The 18,544-nt window shown below is 30.7% G+C and overlaps 1 protein-coding gene across 1 annotated transcript; it reads right to left on the bottom strand.

The window, feature by feature from the left end:
- Positions 1 to 1,478: 1,478 nt before the first annotated feature.
- On the bottom strand, positions 1,479 to 17,409 carry LOC139524637 (gamma-secretase subunit PEN-2-like). Its single transcript, XM_071319587.1, has 4 exons — positions 17,264 to 17,409; positions 5,091 to 5,155; positions 3,880 to 3,984; positions 1,479 to 2,921 (listed from the first exon to the last, which is right to left on the bottom strand). Exons 2-4 carry the CDS (start codon positions 5,149 to 5,151, stop codon positions 2,782 to 2,784), a joined length of 306 nt encoding a protein of 101 aa, XP_071175688.1. The 5' UTR covers positions 5,152 to 5,155; positions 17,264 to 17,409; the 3' UTR covers positions 1,479 to 2,781.
- Between the last annotated feature and the right edge of the window lie 1,135 nt (positions 17,410 to 18,544).

Raw genomic sequence — 18,544 nt, 5'->3', positions numbered from 1 at the left:
AGAATAATAGGTTTCAGACATAAATCTACAAGATCAAGAAGTTTTTTTTATTTTTTTCAATTTGAAGTTGGTACAGACACTATAGTTGATACGGTGCATTTGATTATTAAAAGTCAAACTTCGCCAGGAATCCTCAAAGAAAACCTGATAATGCCAAAGGACAATATTCAATTCTAAAAGCGTAAATTTATGATTTGAATGAAAGGTTGTCAAATTGACACTCATACCACATCTTATATCTATGTGTAGGGTACTCTTGATAAGGTTTCCAAACCCCAATTTAAACTATACCGGTTAACCGGTTAATCGGTCGAACGATTATCCGAGTAACCGGTTTATAGGCAAAAGTGTACGATTTGACAACATTATTTTTTTTTTTAATTTGGCCATGCATGTGATAGTTATGTAATATAGTTTTTTTCTTGTTGATTATTCTTAGAACATAAAATTCTGACGCATTAAGTTTCATCTGCCATTTAGATTCCCAGTCAACCAATTTATCCAGATCTTTTTGTAATTGGTTGCAGTCATCTTTGCAGTCTATTGCTAGGTATAATAGGCTATTACCTGCATAAAGACGCAACTTTGACTTGATGTCATCCCCAATATCATTGATTTTACAAAGGCATGTATACGATAAACAGACTCCATTAAAGTATGGATGAATGGATTGATGTTCAACATCCAGTGGCAAATAGGCAAATCAGGAATGGGAGTAGAAAATGTTTCAAAAGTATGATTATGGCCCTTCTTTGCATAATACATACACACTGTGCCAGATGTTTTAAATGATCTATAAATTCAAAACTCCAAGTCAGCAAGAAAGACTTGTCATCCTATCCAGACACATTATTTAAACTTTTAGAAGACCGGTTTTTGCTCTTACTCCTAAAGCCAACATGCTACTTGGAAAAGCAGCATATACACATCACCAATGTACTTTGTTTAACCTGACAAGAACAATACAATGCCCTTCTCAAGCAAGGTAGGCATGCCATCATATCTGGCTCCAAATGGAGTTCCTGCAATTCCATCAGTTATAACCCTTTCAGTAGATTTTTCGTAGGATTTACTAGTTTTTACTTCAGTTGCCCTTATTCATTGTTATTCATTTCCCCAGTTTTCTCTTCATGTGTCTTTCAAATATTCAGAATTTTATTACACTCAAATTCGAACTTCATCCTTGTTTCTCCATGGAAATCAGATGTGCCAATGCTAATAATATTGCATACCAAATATCATTTACCTACCACCAGTGTTTCCCCATTAACTGACCTAATCACAAACTAATACATGAAAACTAAGCAAAAGTTTCAAAGTCAATAGACTCTGACTAAGGGAGTGGGGCCAAATACATGTAATATTATGAAAATAAGAAATGCAAATATTTATACAAATGCATACCAAATATCATTGACCTCTCACTAGTGGTTCATCACAAATAGATCAACCATATAGATCAAGAATAAATTAAACAATTTCTTTACTTATACAATGTCAATATTTTATTGTTTCATGTCTGATAACCACAATTATTTTCACAATGTACATGCAATGGGCAGATTCAGAAAAATATATATAAATAAAATTGAGAATGGAAAGCAGACTTTAAAGGCATTTTTTTCAGAATCCCTAGCATTCATGAAAAAAGTATATTCTAGAAGCAAACACCCTCAACATTTATTTAACATGTGCTTTCAAAGTTTAGATCCATAACTTTTCTGGAACCGCCCTTTTAAACATTGCGTAAAATGACTGTGTAAATTCAGAAATTATTGGGAAAAGTGCGACACAATTATAATTATTGCAATAATTTTAACTAGCATAAGATTTTTTTAATATGAATTAAAAGGGATTTTTCTCAATATCGCAAAAATAAAAATAGCATTTATGTTTAAAATTATAAAATCGCAATAATAAATGCATGCAATAATTTCTGAATTTACACTATACATAATATATTTCAATGTTTTCTTTCAAACAAACATAAACATGATAAATGAGAGAATGAATATGGTGAATACGATATCCAGCAAGGATATAATAAATGTACAGTAGCAAAATGATTTTCAATGTAACTATTGACTAAAGTCTGTTAGAATTAAAATAAATAAATTCAGTATTTGAGGAAAGATTTGTGTGATCATATTAAGTACTAGAAAATAGAAGGGGACTTTTGATAATGCAAGCATTACAAAACAAATCTATACACAGAAATTCTGCACATAAAAATAACAAACCATATATACGCATAATCTTTTTCGAGGATAACATACTTACGGTATAATTGATGTATTCATATCTCTGTACATCAATGTCATGAACGTAGAACAAAATAGAAGACCCCTAACTTATCATGATCACATTAATATAAGCATGCACTCAAAGCTTTACTGCTTAGGAAAAGCATATCTAAACAGATTTTCCTATTTGTCAAAATTAAAGTTTTCAATAACTCAATAAATCTTTAGAGGCCATTGTTTTTTATAATTCATTTTGAACCCAATGAGAAAAAACATTCATTTCTTTTTTGTATAATGACATGCTCTATTTCATTATTTAGAATTACAAAATATTCAACCATGTGATTTTCAGTGATGTACTGTTGATTAACATATAATTTACATGACTTTCATTAAGAAAATCATGGAATCTGATGTTAGCATAATACAAATTCTCAACACATAACCATGATAACTGTTACAATATTTGTTGTAGTTTATCTCCAAAAATAATCTCTTATATGTTGTGAATGATTCTTCAATGGAATAAAAGACTTTCCTATGGTATGCCTCTTGGAATAATGAATGACATAGCATCAGCTGTATCTCCCCATGAAACACGATTTAACTGGAATATTACAATCCATACAGATATTATAGCTGTCCATATCACAGTTCCTATCATAGACCTTATCACATCTGGAAAAAAAAATCATATATTTAATTATAAATCATGTATTGATGTATGGTCCATATAGATGGTACATGTAATTTGATGTAAATATAAAACAAAAAGATGTGGAATGAATATTGCCAAGAAGAAATTCAAAACTATTGGTCATTGTTTAGCCTTCAACAATAACCACAGCCCATACCGCATAGTTAGCTATTAAATGCCCCGTAATGACAAATGTAAAGCAATTCAGTCGACCTGGACATTGCTGGAATGTGTCAGTTATTACTAATCTTTATTGTTTGTACGTCTATTATTTTTTAGGAGTCCAATGTTTGTGACTTGCATGGTCAGCTGTTATGTCTAGTATTGTTTTTTATAATTTTTGCCTTTGTTTTATGTTTACTCAATGACAATGAATGATAATCATGGTAATGGTTCAAACAAAACTGTAAGTTGTCAAGACTCTAATAACAACAACTGAACACATTAGGTATTTCTGCAGATAAATTAGTAATCTAATGAGATCAATATGGTGTTTTTTTGTCATTGTTTGTAAGATGGCAACCAATTTTGGGTATTTAAGAAAATAATGTTTGAAATTTTACTTCTGTAAAAACAGTACCAGTAATTACTTGCTTTAATAGATTTAGAATTATAGGTCATAAACACATGCATTAATTACGATTAACATACTTGGGTAGGATTGCTACGGATGATTCCAGCAACAAAAGTAGGCGTGTTATACACCATTGTGAAGATAAATCAATTTAGATTTACGACATAACAAGTTTTAGTGGGGTTGACAGCCGAGAAATTGGTATATAACGAAATTTCATCACCGCTGGACATTTTTCTAAATCGTGAGTTAAGTACCTTGTAGTATAATATATAAAGGTATATAGGGGGAAAACAATTCTGAGACGAGTGCCTGTGGTCATAGAAGTCACTTTCAATATTGATATTTTGTGCATTTGTTCTTACATGATCTGATTTGTTTCTGTTCAGTGTACTCCTCCTTTAAGAAAGCCTCTTTGAAGAACCATATAGAGTTTATAAACCACAGAAATGGAAGGCATGCAAATCCACCTATAAACAGAAATAACAGTTTAAAATCAATCATGGAAAAATGTGCTGAAGCCAAATGAAGCTGTACATCGATATCATGTACATTCACTACATTGTACATGTAATTAAGTGTAAAAGTTACATTTTCACAAGACAAGTTATGTTCATAAAATAAAAATTTTGCAAATACAGAACATGTCCAAATTGCTAAAGGCTTATCCTCTAGTTAAATACACTAGACATGCTCAAGCTAGAGGCTAAATTTCTAATAAAATGGCAAAATTTTTTCTTTATTACAGTTGATGAATCAGACAAGACATAATTTTTTTAAGTCAACTAAAGTGAACTCAAATGGAACTAATGTGAAATTAATTAAGGGAGATAACTAGAATTAGGAGATTAAATCCAGTTTTTTGAATCTTGTTGATCTGATCATACATGTACATTTATCTGTGAAGTTGAATATCAAAACAATGTTTAACTTTTTTTTGTAGGTTTAATACAATCAGAGAGCTTGAAAGCACTGAACGGTAAAGATTGCTTCAATTTATCAGTCGAAAAAGTAAAATTAAATATTGCATTGGTTCTAGTTTATTTAACAGCTATTCTAGACATGCTAGATAAAGGAGATAACTCAAATTTATAAAGATGAGGTTAACAATGACATTATTCATATCTTTTGATCAGATATAAGATTCCTGCACTTTGCAAACGTCATGTAATTTTTTGGACAAGTGTAAAATCTTTTTGTGTCTTGAATATCTGAGCATATCTTACAGCAACAAATTTCTGGAAATGTTCATGAATAGGCTGTATAGAATGTTATGATCAATGCACTATATTTTGTGTATCAAAAAGTAGTGATCAGCCTTAGAACATTTAGATATAAAGTCAGTCCCATAAGGTTTTGATTGCATTTCATGCAATTTTTACCTAAAAAAACTGACAACAGAAATTTTAAAGCTGACAATATCACTAGGCAAGAGTTTACAAAGCTAAAAATCAGTTCTAACTTAACCAATAAAAGATAAAAGGTGTAGAACAGTAGAAAGGTAATTGAATATATGCTCTGGTAAATAATTACAGCTAACTTTTTTTATGTACATACAAACATTTCAAACTTATACCTAAGTAATACTTTCTGCAGAGATCCAACTTATCTTCATTTTTTAATTTTCTCAAGTCCATATTACTGAAATAAAAAAAAAATATCAATGTTAAAAAAAGAGTAGTGTCATATAACATTAACAATGATTAACATACAAACATGACAAAAGTAACATATAACAGGCTATTATTTGAACTTGGAATTATTATCAATTATGGAATTTACATAATTTCTTGGTTTGAAATTTTTTTAATAAATTCCATGTTTATTCTATATTTTAATGTTCTGTGCTGTGCACAACACTTTCTATTACAAAGAAGATAGTACATTTTCAATAGAATGTACTGTGCCGCGCACAACACTTTCTATACAAAATACATTGTATGGAAAGTGTTATGAACAGCTCAAAACATTATAATACCAAATAAACATGGAATTTATTAAAAATTTCCAGCACAAGAAATTATGCAAATTCCATAATTAAAAATAATTCCAAGTTCAAATAATCGCCTGTTATATATATATATATATGTGTGTGTATACAGTCATGATGGTAAAATAATTAAATTATTAGATATATTTTACTATATCATTTTAGAACATGGATTAGTGTCCTGTTAGTACATTAATTATAAGTAAAGTTTTGTAAACATGGTAAATATTCAAATAATTTTGACCAAATACATGTATGCAATATTTCTTTATCTTTTCATCCATCATTGTCCATGTCCTACATTTTGTCCTAGCTATAGCTTTATCTTATTTGAGATTTTGTTTCAAAAAATTACCATTGCAAAAAAAAATACTATATATACAAGAAGTAATTGTACATGTTCTTATGAATTGTTTTGTTAAAAATAAGGCTGTTAGTTTTCTCCATGGCATTGCATAATATTTTTCGTTTGGGGGTCTTTTAAAGTTACTAAACATGCATATGGTACAGTTTTTTCTCATAGTTAAAGGCCATTCAATACAGTTGCTTATGTTTGCTTACATCCAAGTTGCCTCATCATACTCATTGACAATCCTTTAATATCATCTTCAACTGATCATGATGATTTAACATATAAAAGCTATGAAACATGTCAATCATGAGTAAAATATTCTAGTGTAATATCACCATAATATCATGAATATGGTAAAGAAAACACTTAAAATAAAATATATTTCAACAAGAGGCTGTCAGAGTGACAGCAAACTGAATTTCTTAACATTTATTTGTGTCCTGGCATTTTCCAATATCACATGAACCATAACTGATGAACGGTGAAAGCAGACTTGGGGTCAAATTACACATTACATTGCAAAAATGTTCAATTACACTAATTAAACAGTTTTTGAAATGTAATTAATTTAATTAAATTACTTTACTAAAGTAATTAATTAAATTTTACACATTACATTTCATCATAACTTTTTTTTAGACAATATGTATCATGTATATACAGCATGTGTAAAATATTCATGTAAGCTTACAACATAGTTTTAGCATTCCATTTGATCGTCTTTAGCAATGTTTAGTATTTTTAAATAAGTCAAATATTGTTAAGCAAGAAATAATTGACCAGAATCAAAAAGTTGCTAATATCTACTCCTACAAGTCGATAAGTTATCAAAATTGGTTAACTTCAAGACCCACGCATATTTATAAAAAGGTCATGCATCTAAATCAATTAATGACAACATTGAAAGACAATGCTTTGTCTTCTAAAAGAAAAATATGAATGAGAGTCTAAAAAATCGGAGATAATGTTAATCAACTTTACAATGCAACCACCTGGAACCACACTTAATGAGGTAAAACATCTGTGTTTAGTAAGGATGTTCAATTAGATAATTAAATATAGATAGCTCTCAAGTCCTTGTGAACTCTCAGACATGTTTTTGCTGTCATAGGGGGTGTACTTTTGCCACCAAGTCAAGTGAAATTAAGTTTTTTCATCAAAATAAATAGACCTAAACAAGTCTGTCATTTTCTGACTTAGATAAGTCTAAAATTGAAAACACATTTTTATAAAAAATACATGTTTTGACTTCTTTAAGTCAAAAACAAAAAAACAACTTGTTTATGTCTGAGCTCTGACTGACTTTGTTTCGACAGGAGCTGATGTTGCAGGTATTGCTTGATCATAATATGTGTTGATAGATGAGGGAATGTGTTCCTATTAACTTGCCAATACATGATTAAGGGGTATTTTGACAACTCAGAAATGAAGCCATTTAATTAAACATGATATAAATAAATTAAAAATTTACTTTACAATTATTCAAGAGTATGCTAGTCACTAGATTGAATTTTTGTTTTGTACAAACAATGTATAATGTCTAAATAATCCGTGAAAGTGAAATTGTTAATATCAAATTTGACCTCCATTTTGTCATCAGTAACAACATATTAAAATTTGAAAAGCTTTGTTTGATAGGTTCATGAGTAAATACATGGACACAACTGGAAACACCATTTTTCATTCTTTCAACAACCACTAGAACACACCCGCGAAATCGCGGGGATATACAGCTTGTAAACTGTTGTAGGATAAATGTTTGTAAAAGATATTATGTCTGGAGAATTTCATATAAGGTATCAAAAGCCCTCCTCCTTCTTTTTTCCAAAGTCCGTTATTTGTTTCCTTTCTGTTAAATTCAATTATTTTTGTGTTTCTAGCCTTATACCACAATTATTCTTCCCGTTTGCTACAATGCATTTTTTGATAAAAGTCAAATTGAATAAAAAATTTGCACCACTTCAAACATGAAATAGATGAAACTGCTTATAGATCATTATTATTCTAATAATAAAATATGCGTCTGGGACAATCCATCAGTGCTTTTCCTTTTGAGAGCCCTATTAACAATGCCAATGGTAGGATTTGAATCTTGTATAAATGACGAAGGCTCATTTGAGAGGTGGTCGGAGGGGCACTGAGCCCGAAATCCTGGACTTAAAAACATGAAATCCTGAGGTGCGTATTTTAACAAAATTCATATCCCGACATCCCGAAAATCGAAAAAAATATTCCCGGATCCCGTAAGGAACAATCCCGAAATCTCAATCCCGACGTCCCGAAAATATCCTGCCTCCCTCTAATCTCTACCCTACTTTCATTTTGGCCTAATCACTACTTTCACTTTCAACAATGAATTTTTATGCCCCATTTATGGGCATTATGTTTTCTAGTCTGTGCTTCCGTTCGTTCGTTCATCCGTCTATCTCGCTTCAGGTTAAAGTTTTTGCCGAGGTAGTTTTTGATGAAGTTGAAGTCCAATCAACTCGAAACTTAGTAAATAATATGTTTCCTATGATATGATATGATCTTTCTAATTTTAATGCCAAATTAGAGATTTTACCACATTTCACAGTCCAATGAACATAGAAAATGATAGTGCCGATGTGGCATCTGTATACTATGGACACATTCTTGTTTCCACATGTTTTACTTATTTCTATATATATGCAACTGGTAAGACCCCTTAGATAGTAAATATTTCAAAATGTAGACAAAATGCAGAGAGTCTCTATATATTATAGTAGTATAATCATAATTTACATGTGGATAACGCGAAAAATAATTTTCTCTAATTTTTGTATTATTTTCACATTTCCTGACCGGTGTGAGAAAAATATTTCTCCTCACTAGTGAAAAATCTGTTCTCGGCAAATGATAAGTCGAAATTTGATTATGACGTCTAAATGTTTTGTTTTCTTCTGAATTTTTCTATTGTGACGTCATGAAAAAAGGCGACAAAGCCTGATGACGTCGCATATGAAGAACACAAGTTTCTGAAAAACTTTGAAAAAGAAGGATAAAAATCATTAGAGAAACAGATTCCCACACTATAACTCGTGTATTGCGATATTTCTCCACTCTCGACAGTTAAATTTTAGTTATTTAAAGAGCTCGGCAAGCCTCGCGCTTTAAATAATAAAATTTAACTGTCTCGAGTGGAGAAATATCGTAATACACTTGTTGCAGTGTAGGAATCTATATGTCTCTAAGGAGGTATAATAATTGTGGTTTTTGCGATCTAAAAACCGTGATATAGAGAACGCTCTGATTGGCTTATTTATTTTTCCTTTTTGTAATCTGTCATATGATTGGTTGTTCTTGTGCATGTTTAAAACCGGAAGTCTTATCTATGACTAAAAGTAAGTCTGATGACGGAAACAATATCCGGACACCTTTTTTGTCGTTTTTCTCCCAAATAACTCAATCTGTATAATCATACGAATGGATGACAAATGCGACTATGCATGTTACCTATAGAACACAGAGGCATGATGATTAATTTATTGTGGAAGGAAGAGAAGCGACACACAAAAATTAGGTCTTCTCGTTTAATAGTATAGATAACTCCTGAACACAAAAATTGAAAATTGCCATTATTGAACTTGACCTTTAATTTTGTCATCAGTAACAACAAATTCAAATTTAAAAAGCTTAGGTTGAACAGTTTACGAGTGAATACATGGACACGACTGGAAAAAAACATTTTTCCATCTTTCAAGAACCATAACTCCTGAACAATGCTGAACAATAGAAGTCAAAATCATCATTATTGAAATTGACTTCTATTTTGTCATCAGTAACAACATCTTTAAGTTTTTTAAAAAGCTTTGGTTGAACAGTGGATTCATGAGTAAATGCTCGGACACGACTGGAAAAAACAATTTTCAATCTTTCAAGATCCATAACTCTTGAACGGTGAAAGCCAAAATCGTCATTATTGAATTTGACCTCCATTTTGTCATCAGTAACAACGTATTAAAATTTTAAAAGCTTTGGTTAAACAGTTAATGAGTAAATGCATGGACTGGAAATGCCATTTTTCAATCTTTCTAGAACCATCATGACCAGAACTTCTGAACGGTAAAATCGTTATTATTGAACTTGACCTCCATTTTGTTGTCAGTAACAACATATTAAATTTTAAAAAGATTGGTTGAACGGTTCATGAGTAAATGCACGGACAACATTTGGCTGCCGCTCTCCCGGCCATCCGCCATACATCCCCAAATCAATAACCAACATTTTTGTCACAAAAATCAGCAATAAACATGATAATTTAGATAAATAATATGTTTTAAGTGAATATTTACAAACGGCCTAGCCATGATCAGATGTGCATTTCATATTGGGTCTTTGTTATAGGTTTGTAAAGACAAGAAGATAAACTTTACATAAGTAATACATCTTTGAACTGAAGAAGAGAATGTAGGGTTTCACAATGAATATCATGTATAGGTGTTATCCTTACCGTTTTGAAAAAAAACACTAAAATACACACTGAAAATGGGCAAAATTTCACGTTATGTTGTTTCATTTAAAATTTCGCTGTTTTTATCAATTGATAGTAAACTTAATTTGAACTACATTATTGGTTCACTGTTATAGACAATTTATTCATCTTTCTTTTACTGGTTGTTGCAACAAAAAATCTTCAGTGGTTACAAAGTTATGATAAAAAGTTGAATACTTTGCGCTTGTTATGAAATTTTGTACTTATGTTTTTAGCTTGCTCAGTGTAGTGATAAAAGAGAAAGATAAATCAGATTTATGCTATTATGTGTTTTGTTTTCTCTTCTAGTATATAAATTATCAAAAACTACCTCATTTATCAAAATTGCAGTACCCTAGATATATGCCATCAAAGTTGGATATACATGATATACAAATAAAGTGCAGTCTTCACGCCGAGTGGCAGCCCAGGCTGGTAAAATTGCTCTCAGGCCTGTAAAAATCAGACCTACAGGCCAACAGCATCTAACTAAAATTTTTCAAAAATTGAGCTGCGGGCCTGTAGATTTAGCAGTTCAGCGTGAAGACTGAAAGTGAAAAAATGTCTTGTCCGTAGACATGCATTCCCTAGTAAACTGGAAGCATAATTACATTAATGTTGCATTGCTAAGTTCCTGTTCTTTTGTAGATATGAAAACACTACTAACATTTTTTTCTACCATCTATTAATAGAGGAAAAAATTCAAAAATATGTCAAAATGTCTTGTCCGTAGACATGGTTTTTTTTTTATCAATATTGCTTGGCTTTATGGGTTTTAATTAGTCCTATGTGTTGTTTAAACTTAGAAATTATCTTATTTTTAATAAATAAATGTTAACTTAAGTGTTCTCAATTTTTGTAAAATTACTTTACAAGAGTGGATTTTAAAAAGTGTCAGATCATCAGTCATGAAAAGCATGCCTATTTTACTCCAATATTGTTTATTCCAGTTGCTGCATACCTTAAAAGATTAACTAAATCAAATGAAGAAAAAGTATTTCTCTATCTCTAACTTTATCTTTTGCATTTCAGTATTAACAGCAGATGGGGAAGTGTCTACGGACAAGACACTTGTACATAACATGTATTAAATTCAATTATTTGTCTGCTATGGAACTTAAATCTTATTTATAGGTGATGAAAGTTATCTATTCAAATTAAAACTCAGTATTTTCAACATAAACATGATAAATATAGTCACAATTAATTCTAACAGATTTTTTTTTACTGAAATTGTCTTGTCCGTAGACATTACCACAATATAGTTGTATCCAATTTCCTTGAGTTCAGCCTAATTTGATAGGTAAAATGTATGTTATTTTTTCAAGAGAACACATTCAACTATGTCAAAATTGAGTTTTAATAACTGTTTGATTGTTTTAAACAGTCAGATATATGGATTTCAGTTAAAAGAATGTGTCTTCATTTTGGCTTAATCAATAAATTTTTGAGATATGTAAAGAATTATGGGTACATTTTTATATTTTCCAAAATTTAAAAAACACAGCTTAACATTTAATTCGTAACTTTTAATCTTAACTTTAACAATCATCTTTAAAAGCATTTAATTGAATATCAATAAAATGTCTTGTCCGTAGACATTATCAAAATGTATTTGTTTCCATTTTCCTCGAAGTTAAGCATCATTTGATAGATAATCCTAAAACAAGAGGCTGTCACAACGACAGCAAATCGGATTTATTAACATTTATTTGTGTCCTGGCAATATCACAAGAACCATTACTGATGAATGGTGAAAGTGAAAATCGTCAATATCAAATTTGACCTCCATTTTGTCATCAGTATCAACATATTAAAATTTGAAAAGCTTAGATTGAATGGTTCATGAGTAAATGCAATAAGGTGAATTGAAACGCCATTTTACGATCTTTCAAGAACCATAACTCCTGAACGGTAAAAGTCAAAATCGTCATTATTGAACTTGACCTCTATTTTGTCATCAGTAACAACATATAAAAATTTCAAAAGCTTTGGTTGAATGGTTCATGAGAAAATGAATGGACACGACTGGAAACGCCATTTTACGATCTTTCAAGAACCATAACTCCTGAACGGTAAAAGTCAAAATCGTCATTATTGAACTTGACCTCTATTTTGTCATCAGTAACAACATATAAAAATTTCAAAAGCTTTGGTTGAATGGTTCATGAGAAAATGAATGGACACGACTGGAAACACCATTTTTCAATCTTTCAAGAACCATAACTCCTGAACGGTAAAAGTCAAAATCGTCATTATTGAACTTGACCTCCATTTTGTCATCAGTAACAACATATTAAAATTTGGGAAGCTTTGGTAGAACAGTTCATGCGTAAATACACGGACACGACTGGAAACTCCATTTTTCAATCTTTCAAGAACCATAACTCCTGAACGGTAAAAGTCAAAATTGCCATTATTGAACTTGACCTTCATATAGTTGTCAGTAACAACATATTAAAATTTTAAAAGCTTTGGTTGAACGGTTCATGAGTTAATGCAAGGACAACATTTGATTGCCGCCCGGCCGCCCGCCGTACATCCCCAAATCAATAACCGATATTTTTGTCACAAAAATCCGGATAAAAATATATGTGGTTAAAACTATTTACATAACTACTAGCTTTACCAGTCAAGGGTCTAACTTAAATAAGTTATCAGAGAAAAATAACATGCATGTGTTATTACAGAAACTTTCATGGGTTGTCTACTCTTTTTTCCTTGATAACTAATTTTCTAATTCCATTAACATGATTAATACAATTTTGATCAACTATTGTAAATTAATGAGGCAAGGCCTTTAAGGGCAAACTAAAGCTGTAATAACAAGGCTTAGTTATAACAAGCATGTAGCTTACTATATTAGAGTAAATGAGACACTTGGAATCTTGCGCAGTGCCTCATTACCAGCTCTGATCATCATTTCTTACAATGAATTGAAATACATTGTTATGCATGTTAGAGCAAAGCCTCTAAAGAGATATAGATAAGTTGTACATGCTGTAATAACACCCTTTGGTTATTGCAGGAATATATTTTCTGTAATAACATAGGTGTACTTTGCATGCTTGAATTGGTAAACTATGAGCTGGTATATCTTTGCAAAGATTAGTATACATAAAGAAAATTATAATACCAATAGAACTTGAGAAAAATTTAACAAGATAAAGGTTATATATTTTCCCTTTGAAACATGTAACATACATATGTTATCACAGTTTTTTGATAATTTTGCCCACATTAACAACATGTATGTTATTTTCTCTAATAACTTATTTAAGTAAGACCCTTGACTGTTTACTGTTCGCTTTCGGGTCGATCTGCCCCCACGTCGATCCGGCCCAAGTCGATCCATCCCACGTCGATCCGACCCCACGTCCATACGGCCCATATGTAAAGTCGATCCGGCCCAAAAAAAAATATTTATAAGGAATAAAAATAAAGATATATATTGATGTAATTCATAAATGTTTATGATTTTTATTATATTAAATGTAAAAGGTGTACGGTAAAAAAAATAAAAAAATATTTTCTTCAGATGAGTATAAAACAACTAGGTTGATTATGTTTTTATTACAAGTTTTCAAGATTACTGGGTATAATTATATTAAAACAATTCAGACATCAACATTGATTTTAATAACAGTGAAATGTCCAGTTGAATAGACGTATTTTTTCGTAGCTCCGAAATCACCCACCACTGTTAACATACAACGTTATCATTGTTATTAAGTATAGATTTATCTCATCTTTAATATCTAATACATGTATGTAATACCAATAGATAGAAATTAATACTTTATTTGGTTCCAATAACTAATATAACTTAAATAAGAAAATATAAACATGGCTTTTAGTCAAGGTTTTGGTGTTGATGACTCTATAGATAATGTTGTTTATTACGACCGACCGTAAAAAAGGTAAAGAGATTAGCTCTGAAATGGTAGAGACTTCTAGTCAGGATTCGGATATGGAAACACTAGACACCACTGTCTCAGAAAAGTCTTCCAAAAAAAAGGAGGATAGGTTCTACTCCACCTTTCAATATTTCGTATAGCCAGTTGCTGTATATCATGTTATTGTAGTGCTGCAAGTGTGACCCCTTTAAGTAAGTGAAAGTGTAAAACTGTTAATGTAAACATGGTAAATGATTAAAAGTTATATATTTATGTGAGTGTCAGAGATAGTGTGTTTGTTAGTATACATTATGATTTTATTGTTATGTTTTAGTAGTGCTGATATTATATTTTAGAGAGTGAAAACGTGCATTCAGTTTCATTGTTTTGTTATTTTCTTGCAATAAAGAATAATGGATACTCATATAACTTGTGTTTTTTTTCTACACACATCTATTCAAAATACTGTCAAATTTACGAAAAATATATCGATATAGGAAGATGTGGTGTGAGTGCCAATTAGCATGATTAGAAAACTCTCCATCCAAATAACAGTTTATAAAAGTAAACCATTATAGGTTATTATACACCAAACAAAATATCAAACTATAAAGACCTTGTTGATACTACAAAAAAAAAAAAAACAAGTGTTATAGAAGCCTGTGATGTTACCTGAAAAAAAATACAATTTATTATTATTATATATATGTCGTGTACAAGTTGCGATTTTGTACAGGTTATAACATGTACAAAAACATTGTACATGTTATAACTTGTATAATGCAAAAATACAAGTTATAACATGTACAAAATTACCTCATACATGTTCATGATGTTATAACCTGTACAAAATATTGCTTAAAAATGGTTTTAACTTGTACAAAATTTAAAATAAATCTTAATGAAGTAAAATATACATTTAAATTCACCAATGCAGAACATGCATAAAGAACAACAATAAATAGGCCAGAACATGTCTTTTTCTTTAGAGGACAATGATCAAAAAGTTTCAGAAATATATGTTTCATGACTTATGTTGGCAAAATGTGTTTTCGTGTAATTGCATGTTTTGTACCCATTATGGCTTAAATAAGTGTGAAACTATTTACTAAAAGCTTGCATTCCTCAATGACAATTACATTAGATACTAGTAATTAATTCTTCCAAAAAAGTTTAAGAACGATTCCTAATAATTTTGGGAAATACTCCTCCCTCTCAATTTTATAGCATGCAAAGACTAAAACAATGTCTTATATGCTTACCATGTAAAAGCAAGAGAGAGAGGAAATAGTTTTCATTGGACCACGCTTCATTATCAATATCTTTGGATCTACTCTTCAACATTTTTGGCCTTCAGCATGACTTCTGTAAATTTATAACTCAATTTTTGTTTATAAACTATAAGATCATGGCATGAGGCCAATGTCATTATGATGTTTTAAATATATATCCTCTACTTTGAAAGCATTTATTTGTGGCCTTTGGATGTTGTCTGCTCCATGGGCGGGTTGTTGTCTTTTAGACACATACCCCGTTTCAATTCCCAATTTTATTTGTAGACACATCTATTCTGGCTATCCTCTTATGTCTTTTAGTGTCAACTAGAATGAAAGTATTTTACTATTGCCTTCAAAGTGGACACTCACAATTATAATTCATCAAATAAAGATATGTCCATAGATAGTCATAAGAGGATCATAAGACATGTTCTTAGATATATCTTATGACAGGTCTCAGGAATGCTTTGTAATACCGACTCCTGGACCATGTGGACATTAACTGTCTCAAAAAAGGAAAAAACACACTAACATGAAGGAATAATAAATAAGTTATGAAAATGTTGTTGAGGTCAATATCATCTGTTGCGATAATAGAAAAATATCCTTATTTTTCGATTTTGTACAAGTTAAAACCATTTTTAAGCAATATATTGTACAGGTTGTAACATGTATGAGGTACTTTTGTACATGTTATAACTTGTATTTTTGCATTATACAAGTTATAACATGTACAATATTTTTGTACATGTTATAACCTGTACAAAATTGCAACTTGTACACGACATATACACCAACCTGAACCAGAAGATCAAACTATAAAGACCTTGTTGATTACGTAACTATAATTAAGTGATTACAAGTGGCATTACCTTAGTTCACAATTATCAGACAATTGTTGAATAAACAAACCAATTATAGACTAATGATTTGATTAATCAAGTCATTATGATGAGTTATAGGTTCCAGTGGACTGTAAATATTTATTTAGATATTCTGTGTATCAAGGACGTATATTAGTTATACGTCCTTGTGTGTATGAACTAAAAAAAAATGAAATTGCCATGACATTCAAAGTTAAAGTTATCATGGAAAATAACTTCATATTTTAAAAAATGTTGAAGCTGCTATACAACCAACGACACAATAACACTAATTTTTGTATCAATTTAAAATAGTTCTTTAACTGGTACGTCAATACTTCACTTATAGTCTAGTCTGTCTACGGCAAATATTGCGAAACAAATTTTACCTGTTGTCATCCATCATCATACACTTTTTGCAAATTCCATTTATACTGTTAAAATGTGTCACAAATTCCTCCAAAATCAATATAGTTATTTCATATTTTATAATGCCTTAATGGGGCCGGATCAACTTGGGGAAAATCGACGTGGGCCGGATCTACTTGGGCCGGATCGACTTTTGGCCGGATTGACTTTGGGGCCGGAACGACCGGATACCTACTGATCTATATTGTAGAGAACAGTAGATGTCAACTGTTCTCTAAAAATATTTACGAGAACATATATTAGAGAAGATGTTCAAAGGGAAGCAATTCAGAAACATGTGCTCCTTCTCCGTTTCAATACACCTTATAGGGATTACAGTACTGCTACTGTTACGTACATAAATTTTGCAGAATTTTTAACTAGATATAAAATAGCTAGTGCGAAGTGGGTGGGCTCCAAAAACTGGTTATTTAGAAGTCGTAAGTAGTATAAATGTACTTGAATTCATACCTGTTCCCAAATTACAAAACGATTGTGATAAATCTTATAGATGTCTATAACATAGTATCACAAAAAAATAGTTTTACTCTTTCAGTCTTTGCATATGATCAATACTTCCGGATGCCAGATGTGGAATACGTCATCATTTAGTGTGTACTATGATATAACTAATAACCGAAGTCTTTATCTTAACAGCAAATCGCATTGTATTTTGACGGACCCATTTTTCTTCTTTTTTTCCCCTCTCTGTTTTTGTTGATTCATTATTTATTCAAGTTTGCTTGTTTTGCTGTTTATTTAAGCATTTTATTTGTTTCAATCGTCTTTGATAAAATTATTTTAAGGTGGATCATTGGTGGGTGCATATTTCCTCACCGCTGTAATATTTTCCGAAGTTATACTTCAATACCAGATTCTATGTTAGATTTTTTTCAAGCTTTTTCTCAAAAATATAACACTAAGCAATGGCTTTTTTCAAGCTATTAGTATTGCAAAATTGCCCAAATTTGCATAGACTTTTTTTCATGCACAACTAATTTTTTTTAGAATTGAAAAAGAAATCTATGATATTTGAATTAAAACATGAGAAGGTATTTGAAATATACTTTAAGAACATAACAAGAAAGAAAAGGTTTTACACGACCTTGTTTTCTTGCTACAAGTAAACATTTAAGAAATCTCTATCATTTTTTAATACCTGAAATGTTGCTATTTTAGTTCCCTTAAATGACACTTTAAGTTGACTGACAATTTGATTCGAACACACACAAATATTTGGTATTCGACATGTTCGATAGATCAGTAAAATCAATAATGCAATTGATCACTTATTTTTCTTTATTCCGATAAACTGTTTTACCCATTATAATTGCCATTCAGTCTCAAGATTTGCAGATATAAGCAAATAACTATATATATAATACATTGATATTTGATATAATCCAAGATGTCGGTATACAGTTCAGTACTCTTCAACTTACCGACCGTGCGAGGGCTGTAGTAGTCAGTCAAAGTCATTAAAAACTCCCATCATCATCTCTTCCACTTCAATAGTTTCTCAGGGATTGATTTTCTTTTAGGTATATAGGGAAATAAATAAGAGGCAAATGACTGGGTGGGGCCCAAGGGTATAAACATGTAATTGAGAATTTTACTTTTAAAATAATGATCCGTGAATGGTAGACAAAACATATAAAAATGTATAATAAAATAATAAAAAAAGTATGTTTATTCGCATATTAATTAGTCTATGTATACGTCGATGGTTTATGAGAATTGAACAGCGGTAAA

Source organism: Mytilus edulis, chromosome 5 (genome assembly GCF_963676685.1).
Source record: "Mytilus edulis chromosome 5, xbMytEdul2.2, whole genome shotgun sequence".
NCBI lineage: Eukaryota > Metazoa > Mollusca > Bivalvia > Mytilida > Mytilidae > Mytilus > Mytilus edulis.
The sequence above is the reverse complement of the archived record's forward strand: the minus strand, read 5'-3'. Positions and strand labels throughout refer to the sequence as shown.

What these genes read in the sequence shown, in the direction of transcription:
- LOC139524637 (XM_071319587.1), bottom strand. Translation starts at nt 5,151, where the DNA reads ATGGACTTGAGAAAATTAAAAAATGAAGATAAGTTGGATCTCTGCAGA. An exon ending in CTGCAGAAAGTATTACTTAG is followed by an intron (nt 3,985 to 5,090) that starts GTATAAGTTTGA and finishes TTCTGTTTATAG; the next exon opens with GTGGATTTGCATGCCTTCCA. An exon ending in ACAGAAACAAATCAGATCAT is followed by an intron (nt 2,922 to 3,879) that starts GTAAGAACAAAT and finishes TTTTTTTTCCAG; the next exon opens with ATGTGATAAGGTCTATGATA.